This window comes from Mauremys reevesii, linkage group 8 (assembly GCF_016161935.1).
Source record: "Mauremys reevesii isolate NIE-2019 linkage group 8, ASM1616193v1, whole genome shotgun sequence".
NCBI lineage: Eukaryota > Metazoa > Chordata > Testudines > Geoemydidae > Mauremys > Mauremys reevesii.
In genome coordinates, this window is record NC_052630.1 from 8,321,832 (window position 1) to 8,349,116 (window position 27,285).

Consider the following 27,285-nt stretch of genomic DNA (forward strand, 5'->3'; position numbering starts at 1 on the left):
CAAGCTACTCCAGATTTGTACTGTGAATGACGTACTGGCTACGGACATGATCTGCCACAAAAACAACCACCATCGTTTTAGTGCAGTGGCTCTCAGAGGCAGGTCTCTGGACCTCTTTCTTTTTCTGCAAAAAGAACAGGAGTCCTTGTGGCACCTTAGAGACTAACAAATTTATTTGAGCATAAGCTGTCGTGGGCTACAGCTCACTTCATCGGATGCTGTAGCCCACGAAAGCTTATGCGCAAATAGATGCGTTAGTCTCCAAGGTGCCACAAGTACTCCTGTTCTTTTTGCGGATACAGACTAACACGGCTGCTACTCTGAAACTTTTCTTTTTCTGGTGGGCCACAAATCCCCCAAAAGAGAGTACAATACAGTACTGGTTGAGAGAAGGAAAATAACGGGGAGTCTGAGCCCTGGTTCATAATTTCTTTCTTGAGAAGTGATCTGCAGGGGACCACTCATTGAATGAACTATTACATTAACTATTTTGCTTCCCTTGGGAAGCTCTCTTCAAGCTCGCAGTTCTGCAAAGAGCCACGTGCCCTTGCTACAATGTACCCATTTTAAATACCCCCCCCCCCAGAGGCTTGGGGAGGTGTGTGTCTATGTGCGCTGGTCTGTGGCCCTAGGTCTCGTGCAACGTGCCCCTCTCTCCAAGCGGGGAGTGCCCAGCCCACTCGCAGCGCAAGCACTGCCCCCCCCCCACAGCCCGCGGGGGAGGGGGACCGCCCCCCCCCCCCGCCCTGCCCCCAGCCAATGAGCGGGGCGGGAGCCGGCCCGGCGGCGCTATAAGAGCCGGGGCTGCGGCTCCGGCCGGACTCGCCTCCCCGGGTTACGCTGCGACTGGACCATGTGCGGTGAGTGAGGGGCTCGTCTGCCTCCCCCCTCCCCTCGCGTGGGGACCCCCCCCCGCCTTTCTTCAAAAGCCAGAAAACACGCGGGGGGGGCGTCTCCTTCCATCCTGCCAAGGGCCCTGGCGGCTGCAGGCGCCCCCTCTCCAGGCCCCCACGAGGGGGGAGCCCCTGAAACGGGGGGGGAGGGGGCCCCTCCTTTCCAGCCCGCACCCCTGCAAGGCGACCGGCGGCTGCTTTTCTCTGCCCCAGGCATCCGCCTGTTCGCAGCGAGCCTGGCACTGCCCCTTCGCCCGCCAGCTGGGGGCAGCAGTTCCCAGGGGATCGCCCCCGGAGCGTGTTGCTTTCATGGAGGAGGCGGGGGGGGGGCGCTAGGTGGCTGTTCTTGCCCCCCTGCCGGGGGGCCACAAGGGCCTTGGTGGCCCCCGCGAATGGGAGTGAGGACAAAGCCTGTCTGTAACCCTGTTACAAACTGCGTATGTGTGTGGGGGGATTACATCCTCTCCTGGGAGACAGCAGGGGCGCAACTGCTGGGACAGGAGTGACTCTGTTGTTAATTTGCAGGGTGGTTGTGTTGGGCCCAGAGACCAGGTGGGTTTGGGAATGTGTGTTCTCCGACCAGCTCCTGTTGGTGGAAGAGACAAGCTCTGGAGCTCCGCAGAACCGAGGAGGAGCTCAACAGCTCGTCTCTTTCACCAACAGAAGCTGGTCTGATAAGATATTTCCTCACCCACCTTGTCTCTTTGATTTTTAATGGCGTTAAAGTTAGCCAGAACCCCTGCTGCAGTGGGAACGGGAGTTCGAGCTAGTTTAAAAACAGAAAATCTAGGCTTGATCCCCAACTGTTCTTTCTGGGCTGCTTTATTTTGCAGAATTCTGGTCGTGATGCATCTGTTTTGTGGGGATGGTAAACCATAGATCTGGGAGGGCGTGACTGGTTTTAAACCAGGGGCCCGGCAAACTTTTTGGCCTCAGGGCTGCCTCGCGTTTTGGAAATTGTATGGAGGGCTGGTTAGGGGAGGGGGTTGTGACCCAGCCCCCACCTATCTGCCCCCCCTGGACTCCTGCCATCCCATCAAACCCCTCCTCTCATTCCTGACACCCCTACGCACCTGCCCCATGCAGCCACCCCTTCTCCCTGTCTCCTGACTGCCTCCTGTTGCCCCATCCAACCCCCCCCCATTCAACCCTCCTCCGATAGCTATCCACATTCCTGCCCCTGTTCATCACCCTGAACTCCCCTGCCCTCTATACACCCCCCCCCCCCCGCTCTGTGCCCCCTTAACATGGAGGCTGCAGAGGAGGGGGTACAGCAGGGGAGGGGTCGGTGTGTGCCCCCAGGCCATTCACTTAGGGGCTGGGTAGGATGGTCCTGGGGGCTGGATGTGGCTCATGGGCTGTAGTTTGCCCACCCCTGCTTTAAACCATTTGTTCTTGTCATAGGTAATGCCTCCCTCACTCACTTCCCATCCTTAACTCCCTTTCTGACCTAATCAGATCTTTCTGTTTTCCTCCTCCAAACTCCACCTTCTGGCTTGCCCCCAAACATCTTTCATCACAACAGGTGTGAGGTGGTACACTTCAGTGGGTCTTTGTTTTTGGGTTACTGGGTGGCTCCACTATTAATCTTTGCTCTAGATCAGGGGTTGTCAGCCTTTGGCCTGCAAACTCTGGGGGGTCAGACTGAGTCTAAGATTTCTAAAGGGGTCTTAACCTCCATTTGAATTTTTTTAGGGGTCCACCAATGAAGAGTTGAAAACCACTGCTCTAGGTCCAAATAGCTACATTTTTAAATATTGATTTCAATTCACACACTAAGTGTCCAGTGCTCACTTTGATTAGAAATATTTGCACTGTAAAAATTTTTTCAATTCACCTAATCAGTACTGTAGAGCAATCTATCATGAAAGTTGAAATTAGAAATGTAGAATTATGTTAAAAACCCTGCATTCAAAAATAAAACAATGTAAAACTTTAGAGCATATGAGACCACTTAGTTCTACTTAAGCCAATTGCTCAGACAAACAAATTTGGTTACAATTTGCAGGATTAATGCTGCCCACTTGTTTGCCTGTTATCACTTTCCGGTGATATTGTATTTGCAATGCCTGCTACAACAGTGCCATGCAAGATATTTATGTGCCAGATGTCTCTTCATGTCTCATCCACCATTCCAGAGGACATGCATCCATGGTGATGAGTTATGCTTGGTAACAACCCAAAGCGACGTGGACTGACATGTTGATTTTCATTATCGGCATCAAATGCCACCAGCAGAAGGCTTTTCTTTTTTCATGGGTTGGCTTCTATAGTTTGCACATCAGGGTGTTGCGCTTTTAAGACTTCTGAAAGCATGTGCCACACCTTGTCCCTCTCAAATTTTGGAAGGCACTTCAGATTCTTAAACCTTGGGTCAAGTGCTGGAACTATGAGAAATCTCACATTGGTACCTTCTTTGCATTTTGTCAAATCTGTGAAAGTGGTCTTAAAACAAACGTGCTGGGTGATCATCTGAAATTGCTATAACATGAAATGCAGGTAAAACAGAACATGACATAAATTTGAACTCCTTGTGGGAGAATAGTAACTAACACTTTAACGGGCATCATCAGCATGGAAGCATGTCCTCTGGAATGGCTGCCAAAGCATGAAGGGGCATATGAAATGTTTAGCATATCTGGCACGTAAATACCTTGCAATGCTGTCTACAAAAGTGCCATGTGAATGCCTGTTCTCATTTTCAGGTGACATTGCAAGTAAGCAGGCAGCAGTATCTCCCATAAATGTAAACAAATGTGTTTGTCTTAGTGATTGACTGAACAAGAAGTAGGACTGAGTGAACTTGTAGGCTTGGAAGTATGTGTTGTCTTTGAGTGCAGTTATGTAACAGTTTTTTTAAGTTACACTTTCACAATTTCACTACAGTACTTGTAAGATGAATTAAATATTTTGTTTAATTTTTGCAGTGCAAATATTGTAATAAAAATAAAGTGAGCAGTGTAAACTTTGTATTCTGTGTTTTAATAGAAATAAATGAAAATGTAGAAAAACATCCAAAAATATTTAATACATTTAAATTGGTATTTTATATACAATTAGAGTTAATCACATGAGTTAACTGATTAATTGACAGCCTGTGTTAGAATTCTAGTGATAAGGCAGTTTGTAGTATTCGCATTACTCAGTTCTTCCATCAGCCTAGGTGCCACTTCTGTGAGAGGTAGATAACTACATCAACAGAAACCTCTTCCATCAATGTAAGAAGTGTCAACTCCACAGAGCTACTGTGCTGTTGTAGCCATGTTTGTTACAAGTTAACACACCTTTGCTTTCCTACTGAAGGCAAGGCTTTTAAGATGATAGCTAACCCAGTAGAGACCATTGATTAGACCAGCTTTGAATGTGACTAGATTCTGTGATGCTTCAAACAGTGACAGCAGCCTGCCTACACTAGGGCTCTCAATGCTGCTAAGGCAGTGCAGTTTAGCAACAGAGGGATATTTTTCCCTCCCATATCCCTCCCAGGACCCCAGTGCCCCCACAGTCTGGGGAACCCTCACCCAATGTCCCCACTTTGCCTCAGTCTTGGCTACTGCCCAGTCTCCACCTAGCTCCTGTTCACTGGGGCAGATTGCAGTATAAGCCACTCATCACAGGCAAAGGGGTTTGGACCTGCAGCCCAGTACCTAATAGGTCTTACCAGGCCTGCAGCCTTCCTGGGCCAGAGCTCCCTTGGCCTTTCCCCAGCCCTGCTCCGCTCCAGATACCTGGTTAACCTCCCTGCAGCCAGGCCACTTTCTCTCTGTATTCAGAGAGAGACTGTCAAGCACCTGGCTCCCAGCCTCTTATATAGGGCCAGCTGAGTCCTGATTGAGGTGTGGCCCAGCTGCTGCGGTTTTCCCCAATCAGCCCAGCTTTTAGAGCTGCAGTCCTTGCCAGGGCTGCTTTTACCACTGCAGCCCTCCAGGCAGGAGTGGGGGACCATCCTGCTACAGCTACCTTAATTAAAACAAACAAAACAGCAGCCTAGGTGAGAGACGACCCTAGGTAAACAGTCATGTAAGTTGGAAACATTCAGCTGAGAGACTGGAAATGACTTAATCCCAGAGTATGCAGGCGTTATTGATTGAGGAAATAAGGGAATTAATCCTGCTAAAGCAGTTTAGTAAAACTTCTAATTTAGGGGTGGGGTAACTGACTCAGTATGAAATGGCAAGGCGAGGGACCAGTCACATATAGTGAGAGTGATATGATTTAATTGCACTCAGCCTTCTGCTATCACCAGCATTTGGGCACCAGATGTCTTCAGTGATGTAAAAATTAAAAAATGTTATAATGGAACTTCAATCCCAAAATGCCACTGGGGGTGGGGAATGGACAGGGAATCCTTGTTCTGGATGTGAGGTATCTGTAAAATGGCCAGGATAACATGTATGACCCCATTAACATTAACTGTCACATATCCCTTAACACATACATGGCATGTTGAAGCTGTTCTGTGAAACCTGGACATTTTCAACGTTCTCTCTACAGTCAGCAGATATTTTAATATTTTTAAAAAGTATTAATAGTCCCTTTTTAAGGTTTATTCTCTCCTCCAATGATTTAAATCTGGAAATATCAACTGTGGTACCTTGTCTAATCTCTGATTTGGGTGTGTTTAGGTGGCACATATAGGCCAAAGGTTTGCAACGTGGTCTCCTAAAATTTAAGTACATAAATTTATCTACATAGAAACCTAGTCACCCTTTTCAGGTGACTAATTTGGAAAATTTTGGCCAGAGTTAGTGTTTGTGTAAATGGAAATGTTGCATGAAAATAGTGTAGTAAGAGTAGTAGTAGGCATCTGTCAGTCTCAAGAGACTGAGAGGTAAAGAATTTACTCAGTTGTTTTTTATGGCAGCTGTGAACGTGGTTGAAGAGCAGAGGTGAAAGTAAGTCGGTACGCCCCGGTACGGCGTACCAGCAAGAGCGGGTGTACCGTACTGGGGCAGCCCGGCTTCCCTAGGCGGCTGGAGCCCCAAGCCCTTTAAATTTGCTGCCAGAACCCTGCTGCTGGAGCCCTGGGGTAGTAGCAGCGGGGCTCTAGGGGTTATTTAAAGGGCCAGGGCTCCCGCTGCCTCTACGGCCCTGGCCCTTTAAACTGCTGCCAGAACCCTGCCGCTGCTGCTACCCAGGGCTCTGGCAGGCTCAGGCAGCTGTTTAAAGGACCCCAGGGCGGTAGAGGCAGGGGAGCCCTGGGCCCTTTAAATAGCCCCCGGAGCCCTGCTGCCGGAACCCTGGGGTAGCAGCAGCAGCCGAGGGTTCCGGCTTTGGTTTAAAGGGCCCGGGGCGGTAGCAGCGGCCGAGCACTGGGTCCTTTAAACTGCTGCTAGAGCCCCTGGATGCCGCTGCTACCCTGAGAAGGAGGGCACTTACCGGTACAGGGCGGGCCTGGGCTGGCTCTGATCCTTCCACCTGAGGCCCCGCCCCTTCCGGGGGCCAGAGCCGGCCCCAAGCCAGCCCTGTACTGGTAAGTCCCTATTTCTACTTTTACCTCTGCTGAAGAGACCCACTTGAGAGAGCGAATCTCTGCTGCATCTGTCACATTTAAAAGTTATGTTTTGACCCTATGAAGATGCAGTGTAAAAAGTGTTGACTCTATTTTAAGCAGATGATTTGGCTATTTAAATATAAAATAATAAGCTCTAGTCCATCTAAAAATGAACTTCACTTTTTTTTCCTCAGAGCTAAGTTTTTGGCAACAACACACTCGCTCCAACTATTGAACAGACTTTAGTCTCTTTGGGGGGGAAAAGTGCCTTTACTTTTGGTCAAATTCAAAGCATAGGCTGCCCCCATCTTGGTGAAGGCTTGCAATTACATAGAAAACCCTCAAATCCTTTTTCTAACCCATGACATGCAGTCTGTCAGGGAAAGCCAGAATTGCAGTCTCTTGATGGGGGTTTAAGGAGAGCAAGATTAACTCTGCTCTTACTTAAACTTCTGAGTGGTATTTTGGTGTTTTGTTTGTCTATTCCAGTGCAAAATTGCTTCTGTACAATCAGCTACAAGTAACTTGATCAAATCAGATAATTACAGTCATTACTACAGTTTATAACTGGCTTCATCTTCTGTGTGATGCAGTTACAACATGGTATTGAGGTCAAAGGAACAATACTCTAGCAAAAGACAAAAGAATGACTTTGAACATTAACAGTTGGCTATAAAATATCTGATTCTATCTTGTACCTCAGATTTATATTCAAGGACAACATTTCATTTTTTAAGTTGTGCTAGTGAGGTGAGACCATCACTTTCAATGGCTTTACTTGATTATTTTGGTATAATACTTAAGCTAAAATGTTTTAGCTTTTTCATTACAAGTTCTGTTGGAAACTGCATCTACCTAATGCTTTTTAATGGTATTCAGAGATATCGGTTTCACAGGTCTCCTTTATATCGAGTAAAAATATTTGTCAAACCTGTAATGTGGTTCAGCTTCCAGTGGATGCTAGCTTTTCAGAAAACACTATACTAAAATGCTGATTATTTCTAATTGCATGTTGCTCAACTCCTCCTTAAATCCAGCCAAAAGGATGATCTGTTCAGGGAAGAAAGTACACAAGGAGTGAATAAATTATGAAACACAAGGAAATATTGTAGAGGTTTGGTTTTGAGAATGAATTATTTCCCTGTACCCAAAGAATTTGTAATATATTCCTTGGCAACCCAGGTGCAGCTATCACTTTCAGTGTAATGCCTCTAGTGGCTTCTGAACCTTCTAGTTGACATATGTAGAAATATAGCTGAGTTCCCGAGAAACAAGGAGCCTTTAACAATTACAGCACACTGGTAGCATTGTAAAGGCAGTCCCAAAGGAAGCTTTTCCTGGAGCTCTGCGTAGTCACAAAGACGCCACACTGAACACACAAGCCTGAGGTGTCTTTAAATATGTTGTGAAATCTGGCATAGAAAGCATGGTTGGATCTGAAAAGGGAAGCATGTAGCAATGTTTTGGAATGATATTAAGAAATTTGTATTTAAAAATTCTGCTCTTGAGGCTGATGGCATGCATCAAACAACTGGAAAAGGGTGTCTGAAAAAGCTGTCCAAAAATCCTCAGTTTAAGGAGGCTTTATATGTAATAAACTGTAGACATTACTTCCAAGAAATCCATTTAAGAATAACACTTGTGAGGTGTTTAGATGCCTTTTTTTAAAATTTAACTCTGTCAATATTCTCGGCACATACTGCCACCTGGATATTAATATGATGGGCATATTAGAAATGCCCAGGCTAAATAGATGTATGCAGTGCTGTTGTTGCTGTGTTGGTCTCAGGATATTCAAGAGAAGATGGGCGAGGTAATATCTTTTATTGGACCAACTTATGTTGGTGTGAGAGACTAAATAGAGGGATTTCTCTTCTGTAGCACAGAATGGTTCTTCTGAGGATATGCTATTCTGGATCAGTCTATGCTAGAGCGCAATAGTTTATATGAGACTAAAAAGCTATCAGGCTAATTATAATATCTGTGGTAGAAACTCTTTGAAGTTACTGGATTTACACTAACAATGAATTTGTCCCTAGATGTTCAACTATAATATTTTCACTACAACTTCCTTGCTTTTGGAGGACCACTGGGATATGTAAATTATGTTGTTGAGTTCTTAATACCTTTAATTGATGGAGTGAAGGTATTGAATCTTTAACAAATGCTTCTTGTATTCAGAATGTTAATTAGTCATTGCAGCTCTGTATTTGTTAATAAAAACAATACTTTCAAGTTTAACAGTCTCTTAATAGCTTAACTTTCACTCCTTTAGCTTTGTGATGTCAGTTTCACTAGTTCTCTAGTCTGGATATGGTTTTCTGGAGTAGTCAGGAGCTAATTTATAATGTTAATAAAGGCATATTTTTAACAGCAAAATCTTCCAGGCTACCATTATAACAGTGGTCAGAAGAATACATTTTTTGGTCTCTTGCTTGCAGGTCACCTTAAAACACACGCGCACGCACACACACACACACACACACACCTGACCGACTATAGTTGCATCCCCTAAAGTGATCAGCAGTTATCCTTCAGTCTCATTAGGAACATTCTGCTATTACTCTGCTGCACTTACTCTTCTACACCCCAGCCTTCAGAAAATGACCTGACGCATCAAGAATTCCTTCCTGTCTTAGTGATGTCCCATTCCCCTCTTCTTTCCCTTCCATTCAAGAAAAGAGATTCCAGCTTTTGCACTCTCTTCTCATTCTGTCTTTCTGTTTATGGGAGCAGAGAGTTTGCTCTCTGCACAAGATGACCTCATCATCTATAAGGTCAGAAGGGACTACTATCATGATCATCTAGTCTGACTTCCACACATCGCAGGCCACAGCACCTCACCCATCCACTCCTGTAATAGACCCATAATCTCTGGCTGAGTTACTGATGTCCTCCAATTGTGATTTAAAGACTTCAAGTTACAGAAAATCCAACATTGACTCTAGTTTAAAGCAGCAAGTGACCTATGCTGCACAGCTGCAGAGGAAGGTGAAAATTCCCCAAGGTCTCCGCCAATCTGATCTGGGGAAAATTTTCTTCCTGACCCCAAATAGATGCTCAGGGTCTAACTGATCACCATATCTCATCAAGACCTACCAGCCAGACACCTAGGAAAGAATTCACTGTAGTAACTCAGAGCCCTGAAGCATGTGGGATGACAAATGGGTCTAATGACTCTTCGTAGAGTCGAGGGTGGCAAGCAGGTTATGTTGAAGTAGCACAGAAGGAGAACTTTGGGGGTGTCTCCTTTGTCCCCTCACTTTCTTTTGTCCTTCCTTTTTGATGTCTTCTTTTCCTTTGTATTTTGCTAAAATGACTATTGTAGACCATATAAACTAGGAACTTTTCAAAAATAGATGACTGCTCAAAGTACCTATCCTATTTAATAAGCATTTTGGGCCCTGACTTTGATTACCAATGTCACCTTTCATTCAATCATCATGAAGAGTTGGGAAGACTCTCTTTTCAGTGTTCACTGCTGTTCCTAATTGGATATGTCTGTGAGGCGAATGAAAGGCTAAGCATTGCTTAGAACTGGTGCACTTGCTTAACGAACGTGAACACTGTATTTGGTTTGCAGCATTTAAAATGGTTGGATAAAGTTCTCTTCCCATTTTAAAGCCCACTGGGAATGACCGTACCAAATATAGGAGACTTTATTGGGAAATGTGGGTGGTTTTTTTTTGTTTTTTTGGTAATATTAATATTTTGAATTCCATAAAGGATTTTAAATCAATTTCTGAAGGGATCTAAACTAAATATTTGCTCTTTCTGTTCTGTCTCCCTTCCTCTCTCCTTGCTTTACAGGAATCTTTGCTTATCTGAACTACAGAGTATCTCGGACCCGGAAGGAGATATTTGAGACTCTGATAAAAGGGCTACAGAGATTAGAATACAGAGGCTATGACTCTGCAGGTATCTGAATTTGCTTGTTGTACAAATGAGCAGTTGTAAACAGGATTATGCTAACTGCTTATCTTTAAACTTAAGATAATATGGCTAATGCTTCTAATCAAAATTTAGCATCTTGATTTGCACAGTATTCTCTCAACCTAATTTTATACCATCGCCAGGAAAGGATCAAAATTTATCTTGACTATTAATCTGATCTTCAACTTTCCTTAGGACTTCAAGGGCTGAAAACTTGATTTAATCAGTTGTTCATCTATAATTGAGTTGTACATCATGTAATCAAAGCAAACAGGATAAGGGAGCATTGTTTACACACTATAGGGTTGGGTTGGGGAGGGTGGTATGTGTCTTGTTGAAGTGTGTATGGGGGAAATCAAGGAGGCTTATTTATGTCATTTTAATTTTAACTTGTTAATGTCACTAGGCAAAATCTATCTGGGGGTCCTTACTTAGGCAAAACTCCTGTTGACTTCAGTGGGAATTTTGCCTGAATTGGGGATACAGGACTTGCCCTAATCTACAGGAGTCCAGTAATAGACTTCAAGAGTTTCTCTTTGGAGGCTAATTTTGAAGTAGAGCCATGCCTTTGCATGTGCATGTCAGTCTCAATCTCAGGTTGGACATTTCTTATAGACTCTTAGACTTTAAGGCTAGAAGGGAACATCATGATCATCTAGTTAAATGCATTTCTTAAGTAGCTGACACTTATGTCTTCTGAATTCTAGGTGTTGCCATTGATGGAAATAATAACGAAGATAAAGAAAGGTACATCAGACTAATCAAGAAAAGAGGAAAAGTGAAGGCACTAGATGAGGAATTATACAGTAAGTTTAAGAATCCTTATGTTGGCTTTGTACGTATTGCTGGTATGATATCACCTTAGACGTCACTCGTGTAAAAACACTACTGCTGATTGCTGTGTTTGTATAACAGGCATTAGATTGGAGTGAGTGGTCTGTGATCAGCGACACTGGCTATCACAAAGTAAATCAATCTTCATGCTCCAAGTGTAAAGCAGCAGTCGTCTTGTTAAAGTAAAGCTGCTGGAGGCCTCAATCCACTCTTCATTTTTGAGTGGCTAACATGCTCCTTGAAATATGAGCTTCCTCTTGCAAGCAATCATATACTTAATGTACATTCTGCAGCAGGAATGGCAGAACATGGACTGTTGTACAACAGAAGCGCTTATTAGCACTAAAGCAACTGGTTGTCTTCACAGCATCAGTTTATATAACACTTCAGTAACCCACACGCCTCCTGGGTGTGGTGTTCTGTCCCATCTAGAGGCATGGAGACCACTTAGAGAGAGAGATAAAATGAGTCTGCTCTACAGCCTTAACTAACAGGCAGTTGGCTTTTAGCTCATGCACTAAGCTCCAGAGGTCCCCGGTTCAATCCCGCCCGCTGACGACTGGGTTCTGTCAGTGCTCCACTTCTATCTATGAAAAGCAGAAGTCACATTTCAATATGTCTGAACTGTATCTAGTAATGTGAACTTTTTGGCTTGGTTAATAACTGTTAGGATTGGTTGAAAATGGTTCAACTTTAGCAAATAAAGGTTTTATTCACAATAACTTGAACAATCCAAAGTTTAGTGTCATGAAAGTAAATACTTAAGGTTTTTTTTGCCATTTTCTAACTGCTTTTTAAGCTCTGAAATCTAAAAATGTTGGGGGACCAAATTCTGTTCTTGCATTTGTGTGATTACGATTCAATTTAAACCTGTTAGTGACCTGATTTCCCTCTCTATAGAACAAGATGGCATGGACTTAAAGGCAGATTTTGAAACACATTTTGGAATTGCTCACACTCGCTGGGCAACCCATGGCGTGCCCAATGCAGTGAATAGTCACCCTCAGAGATCGGATAAAAGGAATGGTAGGTATTCTCTGTACCAATGTGCCCCAAATTCCCTGGTGCCCTACGCAGCTGCGTATTTTGCGTATGGGCTCAGGGACAGAAAGGAGGGAGCTTGCGGGAAGCTGTTGCTTCCTGTCTGAACTGGCTGATCTGCTTAAAAGGGCAATGTACTTGAAGTGGGATCAGTGTACTTAAAGGGGTAATGCATGTCTCTCTCTCATCTGCGCACCCCCCCAGCACTTTGAAAAGTCAGCAGCTGTGTATGTGCTATCAGGAGGAGGGAGTAGTGCACTCCAGCTGGATAGTGTGGGCTCCTCATCATGTTCCGTTTTTGCAGGGAAGTGTTTGCAGCTACTGTCCTGCATCTGTTGTATTTCCTCCCTCCTGCCTCCGTCCATGCTGTCTTGTAGAATGTGAGGCTATATTCTCAGCCAAGTGCTAGTTCATCATTTAGCCGCAAGGCATTCCCTGGGAAATATTCCACCTCTTACTCCACCACTTCAACCAAGCTTCACAATCATTCATTGTTGTGTACCGTATTAAACTGTTTGTTTAAAATTGTTTAAAACTTATATTGTATATGTAGATAATGTCTTTTGTCTGGCAAAAAAAAATTCCCTGGAACCTAACTCTCCCCCCCCCCCCCCATTTCCATTAATTCTTATGGAGAAATTGGATTCACTTAACATCGTTTCTCATGAAGTCACATTTTAAGGAAACATAACTACAATGTTAAGTGAGGAGTTACTGTACAGTGGATTACTGTAAAACTGACGAATGTGTAAATTTCAAATAGGCTGAACTCCGTTACTTTCTCAAACAGAAATTTCAACGAACAATTTTGTGGATTTTTCTGAACTTGGCAAAGCAGTAATTGCTCAAATAAAACATCCCTGCTTCTAAGAGTCTTAAGTGAAATTTGTGTCATGCTTGAGAAACACAAGTGCAACAGAATCACTAGGGGTATAAATTGTTCTAACAGTAAATATTTGTGTGTATCAAAATTTCAATACAACTAGCCATCTACTCAGACATAGTAATATAGAAATACATCTTATTGGGTCAAAGTCATCCTCGGTGTAACTACATTTCAAAGGGATTAGATTGTGGATGAATTTAGCCTGTTGAGGGCTGTAAAATGCTTAGAAATAACTTTTGTAATGTAGCTTGAGCAATCTATTAACTATACTTTCAGAGATCATTTCTATAGTTTGTAATTAGAGAAGTGTAGTCGAAAGTGTCTGAATCCTGATTGGCTAGAAAAATTCTAAGGGCAGATCTACACTTAAAATGCTCCACCAGCAGACCTGCACCACTCTAGCGCTTCATTTGGAGATGCTCCCCTACTGGTGTAGTAGCATCTTCCCTTAGCATAGTTAGTCCACCTTTGCAAGAAGTGGTAGCTGTGTTGATGGGAGAAGCCCTCCATCCACATAGTGCTGTCTACACCATCAGTATAACTGTTGCTCAGTGAAAAATCCACACCCCTGAGCAATGCAGTGATGTCAATCTAAGTTATAGTGTAGACCCGGCCTAAGTAACTTACATTAGAAGCAGCTAGTACTCCAGGAAAAAAATCATCTCTTTGCTGATATGAGAATACTAGAATAGTTTAGCTGGTACTAAACAGATTCTTGTGTGGCACCAAAAATTTTGATCAGCCCAAACTGAATATTCTCCTGACTATGAATTTTTTATTGTTGTACATAAGTCTGCAGAAAGAGAGGTGGAAATTGTCCCTGTCTTGGCCTACTGGATTTAAAAATGGCCTACTGGATTTTTCGGGACTTGAGGTCAGATTTTCAAAAGAACTCAACACCCATTTAGGCACCTAAAAATGGGAGGAGAATTCTTTGAAGTGGGTGGAGTGGGCATCTTAAGTACACATCATAGGTGTAGCAATTTAAATGGTACCAGGAGCACCTACATGGAGTGGTCTGACATCCTAACAGTTCTAAACATATAAGAGCCAAATGCTCAAAAGTACACAGCCCCCAGCATACTAACCTCTGTTTAAAAATCTTGCTACTTATTATGGTGCCTAAATGGGAACTGAATTCTTCTGAAAATCTGGTGCGTGATGGCTTTTATTTTTAAAGAAGTTACTTTATTTTTAAATCTTCTCTTACTGTAAATGGAGTTACCCTGTTTGAAAATTTCTGTCCAAACAATAAAACACACAAGTTTCAAGTTCCAGCTGCATTAACACATTCTTTGGTTGAGACAACAGTATACGAATGGCCTAATGTCTCTTACAAATGTAATGATTTTTGGATGGTGAATTTTTAATTGGTGTACAAGGGGTTTAAACATTGCTCAGTCTGGCTAAATTGTATATATTTAACATAATTGTTAACAAATATCTAACAAACTGTCCATAATAAACTAGTTAATAAAGATTACTGTTAATATTAATATCTAGTTGGAATATTTAATCTCCAAAATTGAGTGTGAACTCTTTCAGAAAAAAGTCTGTTGCCCTTTCTAAAAAGACCACTCTCTTCCCCACTCACCCTCCATAAGCCAATCAAGATACTTCTTCCACTGGCTGGCTGGGAAGAGGGGGAAAAGAGATTAACAGTTTCTATTTTGGGAAGTGCTCCAATACTACTGTGGTGGTGACTGCTGTATCACTATCTCAATACTTAAGTCCTACAAGGTTGTATTTTAAAAAACAAAACTCCTAGGATTTTGTAGTTCACTCTCGAGGTGCTGCGATAAACCTTGATCTTAAAGCTCTGGAAATAATTAATGTATTTTGTGGCTTTAAGCTTCTCACTTTAATTTTGTGTGTGGAGTTTTTAATTATTTTAATCTTCCCTTTAGAGTTTGTAGTTATCCATAATGGAATCATCACAAACTATAAGGACCTGAGGAAATTTCTGGTAAGTTTTATGGCAACTTGACTAATTCCCAAACTAGGAAATACAAGCAAACATGTACGGATTTCTCATGGCATTTGCATAGTGTGAATTAAAATGTGCAGCATTTGCTTTAAAAACTGTACTGTAAAAGAAGCTGCCTAATAAGGATAATACCCAGGAACTGATTGAATGCAGTGCATTTGTAACCCTTTACATGGCATGACGGGTGTTGTCTGCAAACCTTTTTGCACATTGTTGCTCATGTTCTACCCTGCTCTGTTATAGTCTCTTATCTAAATGTTCCTTTGAAAATAATGCTATTATATTTTGTTACACCTTTACACTTTGTTCAGTGATAAAAAAAAAATATACCAGCCCAATATGATCCTCTGTTTGAGATGTGTATCTTTCTGGTGAGACACACCAGTTAAAGGCACTTGTTGAGTTCCTGTCTGAGGAAGAAAACACTTATCTTGCCTTCAATATATAACATTTTAGGAGACCAAAGGCTATGAGTTTGAATCTGAAACTGACACGGAAACCATCCCAAAGCTGGTCAAATACATGTATGATAACAGAGAGACTGAAGATATCAGCTTTTCAGCCTTGGTAGAGAGAGTTATTCAACAACTGGTAAGTGTGGGAATTCCATCTTTCTTGAGAAGAGGGACTTCTCATGGTGCTATTTGAATATCTTCATGAATTTATTGAATCCACCACAGAATTAAGATGCTGCAAATAACTTTTTATTTTTAAAACTTGTTTTAGTGGTTTTTATAGAGCAAGAAATTAGATTAAAACATTGGAAGCTTGAAAAACTTTGGTAAATCTCAAGCTTCGTTAGTATTTTAAAGCAGCAAGGGGGATGTTGCTGCTTTTTGCTAGACAGCTTTATTTTTAAAACGCTTTTGCTTAATGTGACATTCTGTAGGTGTCAAATAGTAGCCATCCTTTTAAGGGGCCTCTTTTGCAGAGGGCAGTGATCTCAAATGCTACTGTGATTAATTCAAATACAGGTAGACTTGAATCACAGCAATGCTGAATAACTTAGTCTAGTAAAAAACCTTGGTTCCTTATTTGGAGTTCAGTCTAATGTATGTATGCATGGCTTAACTGTTGGTTTAGAAATGGGAGCCTATTACTGTGTTTTGGTGAGCGAAATATTCTACTATAGACATAGGAATGGCAACCTTGCACCATAAATAGTGAAATTCACTGTGCCCCATCCCACTCGCCATTGAGTCCCCCTTTCTCCTCCTTGCAGTAACTCCGTAAGATTTTCTGCAACACTAGGGCAGCAATAAACAGGAGAGAAGGATAGGATCCACAGAGAGCTAGTTAGGGGACTGGTGAATCCATCTGCATAGCCTGCCTACTCCCTTCTGTAGCTCTGTGGATTTTGCTTTTGAGCAATTCCACACCCTGCCTATTTCATATTGTCCCTAAATGTGAGGGTCAGGAGATGGTCTTAATCTTGGTAACATGGGGCAGGAGTTTGCTCTTGCACAGTAGGGTACTTTTCAACTTCAAAGCTAGCAAACATTTTTATATAAGGCTGCTTCTGAGTGTGGTGTCTTTTTAATAAAAAAAATAATGGAGCCCCATACTTGCACTTGATAGTAAGCAAACTAAGAACTTGTAGGACCAGAACTTTGGCCTACAAACCTGGGAGTCATCCCATGTACATCCTGTAATGCAGAACAAATGTGTATTACATGTCTAAATGTTACTGAAAATCTACAGCTGTCAGTTTTTATTGACTCTTAACGTTGTTCATGATGAGGATTGACAGCCTTTTGTGTGTATGGGGTGGAGGGAGAGGGGGAGTTCTCTTCCTCTAATCTTTCTGGCTGTTTGTAGAGTGCATGTTTGTCTGCCTTGCATTTATTCCACTACTTCCTGGCTGACCCCTTCAAGGGGACAATTTAATTTCAGGAAAAGACTCCAGATAACCTTAAGAGCTAGACCCAAGAGGCTCCTCAGGAAGAGGGAGGGCCCAGATTAATGCAAGATGTCTCATTCATGTAACTTATTTGGGATTTTCCCTTGTGTTTGTATCGTTTCTAGGAAGGTGCTTTTGCATTGGTTTTCAAGAGCATCCATTACCCAGGTGAAGCTGTTGCCACCAGGTTAGTGAAAATCCATTTTTTAAAAACCCATTTTCTTCATTCGTGGTAGTCTGTAATATAAAATCTCTGATCCATAAAATATAGGAACAATCTCTTCAGTATTTAGCCATTTTATTTTCTAAGTAATTATAAACATTATTCAATCAAATACAATTTGAAAACCATTAGAAAAAATGAAATAAGGAAACTTGACTAATATTATGATGAAAACTGCACCTGTGCATAACATCCTGTATGGTTATCTATCTCAGCTCAAGAATCTTTGCAAACGGCAACGGCATTCCCTCTGAATACTTCTTCTTCAATTGACCATTAAATACAATAGATTTTAGAGATCATGAACTAGTCTTACTTTCTAAAACTACAGATTGCTAAAGGATTACATTGCTTCACAAGTTCATTTTGAAAGTCTGTTATAAATGCAGCCTTGGTTGTTGAGGTAATAATTGTGTAAAACATGAATTAGCATTTTGTAAACACAACTGAAAAGCTGTCAGAACTTGACAAACCAGACTTATTCTTGATGCACATAACTCAGTGATTTTAGAGGGAATTGATATATATTGTATCAAGAGAAGAACTTACGAAGTCAGACACCTCGGTGTGGAATTTCCTAGCTATGCTGTAGCATGGTGGTGGGCAATCTGCGAGATATTTTGCTGATGTTGACCGGATCTGTGGGAAGCAGTGGGCCACAGGGATGTGCTGTCCACTGCTTCCCACAGATCCTATTGGCCGGGAATGGCCAACCACAGCCACTGGGAGCTGTGGGGGGCCATGCCTGGGGACAGTCAACATCAGCAAAATGTCTCGTGGCCTGCAATCAGATTACCCTCAGAGGTCGCGGGTTGCCCATCGCTGCTGTAGAGTGTCACTTGAAAAGCTCCATTTATCTTCTGTATCCAAAGTGCTTTTAATGGGTATACTTGCTGTACTGTTTTATAACAGCCAAAAAAGGCGAGAGGGCTTGTGCACTCTTCCTTCATTCTGAATACTGTTAATAATATATTCATTCAAGCTGGCTAGAAGCCATTGAGCTAAAATGTTACACAAACACTGATCTCTAGCTCTAGTTCAAGAGACAAAACTCATGATAGTGTTTACAAACTCTGCTTTTATTTCTGAGTGGAAAAGCAACTTTCAGGAAAAAGCAAAGGCAAGCAATTTACAAAATGGTAATTCATGTTTTACACAACTGTTACCACACTTGTCAAAGACTGCTTTTTACAGTACAGCTATGTAGCCAACAGAAGCTGTGGTGTGCCGTTTGCTATAGGCATTGAGATGGAAAAAAAGTCAGTCTCCTCCATGTTTTGGAACACATAAGCAAAATCCTATAACTGATGGCAAGCAGAATTTTCCATGCCAGTGTTTTATATTCCTTATTTTAGTGTTCTCTGAAACGTGGTGCTTGCATATGTGCGAATTTTTAAAATTATGAAGAACTCAACATAGTTGCTTTTAATTTGAGAACATCTCTTTAAACCTTGTGGCTCTGTATGTTGACTCTTTTTAATTGAGGTTAAAAAAATGGACTGGTTTCAAGCGTAGTCTAGTGACTTAATGTGGGGTATGATCCATCTGGCTCAGAAAAGTGATAGAATTCTGCTTTGCCTCCTAACATCACACAAGTCCATAGGCACAGTAATTAGGGTCCTGCGTTTGAGAGGAAGAAAGGCAAAACAAATCCCTAATTATACAGTGATTATTGGGCTTACCTCATTTCAGAGGCAGAGAAGTGTAACTTTATCTGTAGAAAAGAGCAGCTTCTTGAGTGTGTGGTATAAAGGGATCCAACTAATGCTTTAAAGATTCACTCCTATACATTTCCATATGTGCTATGGAGGAGAGCAGCCTAGATGATACAGTGAGGGCGATCTCCCAGCGGCACTTGGCCCTCAGCAGCAGCAGAAAGGAGGCAGGGATGGGACCTCTAGGGCAGGACAAGCCCTAGGCACCAGATACTGCACCAGCAGCAGCCATAGCTGCTGCACTGGCAGCAAGGGGATGTGGCTATCTAAGATTATAACATGCCCTCCCTTAAGAGGAGTGGTTGTAGGTGGGGAAACTGTGAGTTACAGTTGCATCATTCCCAGTATATCATGCCGCAAGGGTGTGGTTGGAGCATCTGCCTCCCTATGGAATAAGAAGGGGTGTTGCCTTTCAACTCTGCAGATGTCTATTTAATCAGAGAACCTACCCTGTATAAAGGACTTCCTAGCTAACTTGCTCATCATTGCATTCACAGGCGAGGGAGTCCTCTACTCATTGGAGTTCGCAGCAAATACAAGCTTTCCACTGAACAGATTCCTATCTTGTATAGGACATGTAAGTTATAACTAGCTTATCTGTTTGTTTTTCAAGATATGTAACATAAATTCATTTCAAGTCACATTAAGTCCTTTAGAAGAGAATAGGTTAACTTCTGTACCTTAAAACCATCAACAGATGCTCAAAGTGAAAATACCCAATTTTGTATTACTGTTATTTAATGTCCATTTGAGAGTGGGGCTACTTAAATGCAGGTTTCAGAGTAACAGCCGTGTTAGTCTGTATCCGCAAAATGAACAGGAGTACTTGTGGCACCTTAGAGACTAACAAATTTATGCTGAAATAAATTCGTTAGCCTCTAAGGTGCCACAAGTACTTCCGGGTTTTTTTTACTTAAATGCAGTGTCTCTCCTTGCTACCAGGTCGTCTGGACAAAATACATGGTCCTACATTACACAGAGTATTCAACTCAAAATTCTAAAAAATGCAGGTTTCCTCTTAGAAATGGTGATCATCACTTTTTTTGTGATATCTTGAGCTGTGTAGTTCACAACCTATTTCAAATCATTTGGGTTCTGCATTTCAGATTGGTCTATATATTGAACTTGTCTCATTTTATTTAATCACTAGGCAACATTGAGAATGTGAAGAACATATGCAAGACGCGAATGAAAAGACTGGATAGTTCTACCTGCCTTCATGCTATTGGAGATAAAGCAGTAGAATTTTTCTTCGCTTCTGATGCAAGGTAACGAGCGCTTGTATTTTTTGGTCTGCCCTGCAGCAGTGATAAAGTCAGTTTGACACCTTCTGTTGGTTCTCTGCTGTTCTTTTGTGATTTGGAGGTAGGCTGTTTTATCATGGAGATTTGGGAAGCCCAACTGGTAATTACTCTAGTCTACTTATTTGATTAGGATGGGAAAACTTATACCAGATGTGGGAAAGAGCTTTTAATAGAACACCACCAATTTATGAGCTATAGGCTGGTGATACTTGCCAATCTCTAGCCTTTCTGCCACTGATGTAAAATATATCTAATGCAAGTAGTCAAAGCAAGTTTAAGCAGCAACTACCACCAGCAAAGTATGTGTAGCTGGAATGGAGGGTAGCTTTGGTTTTTTTAAATCATTCTTCTGCTGCCCACTGAAACATTGTTCCAAATATAAATCTGCCTCTTCTCTATTTGCCTGTCTTTCTGTAGTGCTATCATTGAACACACCAACAGAGTAATTTTCCTAGAAGATGACGACATTGCAGCAGTGGCTGATGGGAAACTTTCTATTCATCGGCTAAAACGTTCAGCTAGTGATGACCCCTCTCGAGCCATCCAGACCTTGCAGATGGAATTGCAGCAAATCATGAAAGGTAAGTTGGAACATCTACAAATAGTCTATTCAAAGGTGAACAGTCTTCCTGATATTGAAGTGTGGGGGATTTATACCCCAAGAAAATTACCATCTGATCATGTCATGACTTGCACCTGTTTCTAGCACTTGAAAGTCCTTCCTGGAAGCTGGCAATCCCAGGACATCTGACCAAATGGAGGATAGGGAGTGCGTGGTACTACCTACCCCTGTAGAGGATATCAAATTTGTGCCCTAGGTAGTTTTTAATTTTTAATGTGTTCAGTACTCGTAAGCCTGGACTGATCTGACAAAGCTATAACACAACATATCAGAACTTTGATTACAAAGAAACTATTTTTGTTCAACTTCCTCCAAAACACATTTATTAGATTGTCCTTTTTAGGGAAAACTAATCGCATTAAATGGAGCAAATGGCCTAGTCGTCTTCCCTCCCCTATCCCTAAACCTCCATCCAAGCACAACTGAGATGAGATGTTACATTAACACTTTGTCCAAACCAGCATGCTTCTACAGGTCATTCTAAAAGTTGACTCTGTAATTGAAATAACACAAACAACTGAAACCTTTGTGTTTGTCTAAACAGGTAACTTCAGTGCATTCATGCAGAAGGAAATCTTTGAACAACCGGAATCTGTTGTCAATACCATGAGAGGCAGGGTGAATTTTGAGACCAAAACAGGTAGCTTGGAACATTTAATTATTGAAGTTTTGTTGGCTTATAACAAACATTTAACACATTGGCTTAATAATAAAATCCCTGGCTGAAGTATACTTTTGTTGTTGTTGTTCTTGACTACAGTTCTGTTGGGTGGTCTGAAGGACCACTTGAAAGAGATCAGAAGATGCCGACGACTGATCATTATTGGCTGTGGGACCAGCTATCATGCTGCAATAGCTGTACGTTCAACCCGCTCTAAAATATATGGAATACTTAGCTTTGATTCAGAGAACAGCTTTCTTTCTTAAGCCCTTGGCATGAGAGTCTGAAAATAGATGCATCTTTCTTTCCCCTTTTTCTCTGCACCTGACACATAGTGTTAAACACTTTGTTTTAATGCAGATTTACTATGATCTACCATGCCAGAAATTAAACTTCTGCTCCTTGATGTTACTTATTAAAACTGATCAGTAATTACAGCTGCCCTATCTTCTATGACAGGAATAAATAAAATATTTTTCTTACTAAGTTTTGTAAATATACTCATCCTTGTCTTTCTCTCCCCCCCCCACCCCCTAAAACTATAAAGTATTGATTATGGATGGCAGTATTAACAAGTGTCTTATGCTTATTGAATATAGACCCGACAAGTGTTGGAAGAGTTGACAGAGCTGCCTGTGATGGTGGAACTTGCTAGTGACTTTCTGGATAGAAACACTCCTGTATTCAGGGATGATGTGTGCTTTTTTATAAGTCAGTCAGGTGAGTTGCCTTGACTGTTCATCCCTATCTGAATGGCGGCCTGTAGCAAAGCATAAAAAAATCCAGTAAATAAAAAATATTTGTTTGAATGTCTTAATTTGAAGTAAAACAAGGGAGGCTAATGATTAAAGGTACCAGAGGCTCTATATTGGATGCAAATCTTGCTTTTCAAATCAGTGGCATGAATCAAAAGTAGAAACAGCTTGTGAATAATGCTTACATGAGGTTTCAGTGTAAACGTTTTCACTCATGATTACAAACATTTTTTGTTGTGCACAACTGGATTCAATTGGTTAGAGCCTGAAGTAAGCTTGAATATGATAGATTTAAAGTTTCCCAGTGCTCTTGCTGTTCTGTGTTTAAATTTAAATGTCAAACTGCTTATTCTGTAGGTGAAACTGCAGATACGCTTATGGCCTTGCGGTATTGTAAGGATCGTGGGGCTCTGACGGTTGGCATTACAAACACCGTGGGAAGCTCAATATCCAGGGAGACTGACTGTGGTGTGCATATCAATGCAGGCCCTGAAATAGGAGTGGCAAGCACAAAGGTAACTCTGTTCACTGTGGCTTTTTATACCTTTTTTCCTCTGTGAAATCCAATCAAAATGTTAATATATTGGTGGTTAAGATATAGGTTGCATTAAGCAGTCAAGTCTGTAAGAGTTAACGTTCTGCTTTTCTCTGCAGGCTTACACCAGCCAGTTCATCTCTCTTGTAATGTTTGGCCTCATGATGTCTGAAGACAGAATTTCTTTGCAGAATAGGAGACAGGAGATCATCAGTGGGCTGCAAACGTTACCTGGTATATGTGAAGTTCATACTACTTTTTACTATTCTAAGTATTGGTGCATTAGAGCTCATTAGTGCAGTGAGATTTCCCTCATTCGGAAATACAATCCTTTGAAGTAAAGTGATATTAACTTGGTTTCAAGTAGCACTTCTGTCTCTGTATAATCCTTTCTCCTGCTACCTGACTTTTAAAATCACATTCCAACTTAGTTTCTCTTTCCTATGGCTTCATGAATAGGGTGACCAGACAGCAAATGTGAAAAATCGGGACGGAGTGGGGGGTAATAGGAGCCAATATAAGAGACCCCAAAATTGGGACTGTCCCTATAAAATCGGGACATCTGGTCACCCTATTCATGAAAAGTATGCATAATAAGGAAAACAGATTGATTGATTGTTGTAAAACTCTGAAGCTGACGTATAGTCAGAGCTGTCATATAAATGGACACCAAGTAAATAAATTGGAAAACCAAGAATGTCTTACTTTAAAATGTAAATTGTAGTGAATAACCTGTTTTTTTGGATACAGGTTCCTTTTAAAGTAACTTTTAGAGTATTTACTATTTTGTTTAAATCATTGCTGAAATAAATCAAGCCTATACAAAACAGGTTCCAGAAAGAATTATAAAAGTATATTTAAAAATAGTAAATGGATCATGTGGAAACTAGATTGAATAAGACCTTTTAAGAAGGCTGGACAGAGACGACTGGATTCATAACTTTGCAGTTTTGTAAATAAGTTTAAATTCATACAATTGAGTCCATCTGTTACTGCTTCATTGAAACAGATTGAAATACTGTTAAACTAGTAAACCTGGAATAATGGCATTTATGCTACATTCTCTTTTATTATATGATCTGATAGAGATGATTAAAGAAGTCTTGTCCTTGGATGAGAAGATACATGACTTGGCCCTTGAACTGTACAAACAGAGATCGCTCTTGGTTATGGGTCGTGGCTATAACTATGCCACTTGCCTGGAAGGAGCACTGGTGGGTATGCTTGTGAAAACTTACGGTCCTATTTACCTGTTTTTTTTGTTTGTTTGTTTGTTTTTAAATAGTTTTCTTCTTTTTCTTATGATTACATCTTTGGATTAGAATTAACTGTACCAGTTATTTTGGCTATCAATTTTTAATTCTATCACTCCCCTGCCCATTGCTTTTTGTTCCATCTGCAAATGTAATTGTATACAGGCAAACATAATTTATAGCTATTTAAAAACCTCACAAAACATGTATATGGCTAAGGAAAAAATGTGTGAACCTTTCATGCTGCACCATCTTGGCAGTAAACCTCTCACTAGGACTATCAGATGATACAGTATGTCTGGTCAGAAATAATTGCCATTCATCAAAGATTTGACTGATTCTAAAATATAAACCTGAGAACTGTCTCTAACTCTGGCCATTTTTAACACATCTCAATCTGTATTTCAAATTTCTTTGACTAACCCTAGTCACTCCTACCCCATCTGGCTATTTTTTTTGCCCCAGTCAAAGACTCCCATTGACTTCTTCTGTCAGACATAACTCATGAAATGACTCCACCACTTTTAGACATGGAAATTAAGATAATTTTGCCAAAAATAAGTTTGGGAATTAGTTTGTCTTAAGAGGAAATAAATCAATTTCTGAAAAGAGCCATTAAATATGGAAATAAGGTAACAAGTTAATTTTAAACAGCTGACATTCAGTTTTGTATCTGTTTTTGCCCTCTGAGGTTCTTACCTGTTTTGCCCTTAATGCTTTGGCATTTGCTTTCTAGAAAATCAAGGAGATCACGTACATGCACTCCGAAGGTATCCTGGCTGGTGAATTAAAGCATGGACCACTGGCTCTTGTAGATAAACATATGCCTGTTATCATGGTAATTATGAAGGATCCCTGCTTCACCAAGTGCCAGAATGCACTGCAACAGGTCATTGCTCGACAGGTAAGCTGTCTAGTGAGCACTGTATCATGTGGAGAGATGTTCCGCATGTTGAAATATACTACTGATCACACTTCAGAAACAGAATGTAATGGTGATTTTTGTCTAATCAAATCAGATGCACTTACCATCTGATTATAATATAACATTAAAAGTTGACAGCAGTGGTGAAGAGTGACTTGTAAAAATGCAGTTGGAATAATAATAAAGCTGTATATGGTGCTGAAGTCAAAATCTTGATTAAATTAAAAATACCACCATGTAAACAAGCACCTAGTTTCCTATAATATAAACCTGCATTGACATGTTTCTTTCTGTGTTTGAGTAATACTTTCAAAATATACTATAGGTATTTCAGAAACCAGCAACATACACTCCAAAAAAGTTGTATGTCACCACTCTTCATTATTACATTTTATTTATAGGGTCGCCCAATTATTCTGTCTTCTAGAGAAGATACTGAAAGTTCAAAATTTGCATACAAAACTATTGAGCTGCCACACACAGTTGACTGTCTCCAAGGAGTCTTGAGTGTTATTCCCCTACAGCTGCTTTCATTCCACTTGGCTGTTCTTAGAGGATATGATGTAAGTGTCTTCTGTATTTTGGTACTGCAGTTAGAGAAACATGCTTGTGAACTTTCTCCTACCAGCCTAAAGAGAGAGGTATAGTAAATGTATGTTAAAAAGGGAATAGCTGTGCTCTAGTTAGTTAAGACAGAATTTCAGTACAAGTCCCCTAACTTAAACTGCTTTTAACTGAAGTATAAAAATTCCATTTTCAAGAGAGTGAAATTGAGCAAATGATCAGTCATTAGAGTGCAGACTTCTCTGTCTATTTTCAGGAAATATTTCCAGGGTAAGTGAAATTTATTCAAGGAGCATGTGCGATACATTTTCATAAAAATTACTAAGAACATTGATCTCGGAATGGTGCTATTCTTGGAGAGTCTGTTCCAATGCCTGTCTTAAAATTTATCTCATGATAGGGTGTTTTATCATAGTAATGCATATATTCAAGGAGGGATGGATTGTAAGGCAGCTTTTGACTTCTTTGTGGATTTAAAATTTCAAATTTTTTTGAAATTAATATTCTTGTGCATTCACTGGTGTTAGGACAGATGGGCAGCAGAATTCATTGATACATGCATGTGTGCACGCAAATTGAATTAATTCAACAAATGTAGAAGATTGCTTTAGCTACCAGATTCTGAAAATCTGTTATTCATTCCAGGTGGACTTTCCAAGAAATCTGGCCAAATCTGTGACTGTGGAATAAACAACCCACAACAGTGTGATATTTTTTTCACCGAAGTTCTAAATTTTACTCCTGTTTTTAATTGATAGTTACATGACATTAAGTGGAATGATACCATAACTGGAAAGTTTTGGGGACCGTTTTTAACTTGTTTTAAATATTGTTTTAAAAGCTTTTGATGTGCCTTGTACCCAAGTGCTTTTGCTTATGGCAAATGTTGTTCCTCTAAATCCTAAAAATTGCCAAAGAAGAGAGAAATCATTGTTTACACAGGTATAATGAATGAACTTTTTTACTACTGTGCAATATATATAATATATACAGCTCTGGTCAGAGTAACTGTGAACATTTTTGGCCAACACTACTTAACTAGTTTTAAAGACAAAGTATTTATAAGTACAATTGTATAGCTTTTTAAATTATTTTTTTAGTATGTTGCTTATCTGTAGCATTGGTAATGCCCAGAATGTAAATTCTGAGCATGTAACTTTTTTTATTTGTGTACAGTCACTTTTTTTTAAATTTTATCTTTGAACTGAAAATCTGTGGCCTTTGAGGGTTTTCCTTCCTCACCTTTTTTCTCCTAGCTTTTCTAGACTTTCCACTGCACCTAATATTTCTTTGTTAATGATCTTTTTTCCCTACCCCTCTTCTGTGGCTGAAAAGTCCCAAGGACACCTTCAGATTTATCTAAATCAGATCAACAGTTTGATTCATGTGTAGTCCCACCTTCATATCCATGGAATGTACTGTGCAACAAAATAAGGGAACTGGATATTTTCAAGTGGGTTACAATGCTTCTGTTAAAAGATTGTACAATCAAACTTCTATACAATTAAAGAAAATAAAGAATGTAAACTCTTCTCGTATGTGTGTGAAATCTTTTTACCGTACCTGATTCCTGCCCCTTCCGAACTGGTGATGAAAGAAACAAATGAATATACATTAACTACTCTTCAGTACAATGTCATCTGCTTTTCCAGCTTTGCAGATAATTTTTCTTAATCTTTGTACTATCAGACTATTAAAACTACTCATTTTTCATTCTTGCAAAAAAAAGTGAATAAGTGCTGTCCAAGGCTTCATTTTTA

At 40.7% G+C, this 27,285-nt stretch overlaps 1 protein-coding gene across 2 annotated transcripts; it reads left to right on the top strand.

Annotated features, from left to right (window-relative positions):
• The first annotated feature begins 809 nt into the window (after positions 1-809).
• GFPT2 (glutamine-fructose-6-phosphate transaminase 2) lies at positions 810-27,057 on the top strand. Of its 2 annotated transcripts, none has more exons than XM_039486603.1 (19): positions 810-860; positions 10,198-10,305; positions 11,028-11,126; positions 12,055-12,180; positions 14,989-15,047; positions 15,525-15,659; positions 17,094-17,155; positions 19,404-19,483; positions 20,057-20,174; positions 20,628-20,791; positions 21,377-21,472; positions 21,593-21,690; positions 22,093-22,213; positions 22,606-22,763; positions 22,903-23,017; positions 23,870-23,997; positions 24,773-24,940; positions 25,363-25,524; positions 26,171-27,057. In XM_039486603.1, the coding sequence occupies exons 1-19, from the start codon at positions 854-856 to the stop codon at positions 26,213-26,215; spliced, it is 2,049 nt and encodes a 682-aa protein (XP_039342537.1). In that variant the 5' UTR covers positions 810-853; the 3' UTR covers positions 26,216-27,057. The 2 variants fall into 2 exon arrangements, with proteins under 2 accessions (XP_039342537.1, XP_039342538.1); XM_039486604.1 differs by lacking the exon at positions 810-860 and adding an exon at positions 8,518-8,533.
• Positions 27,058-27,285: the final 228 nt, after the last annotated feature.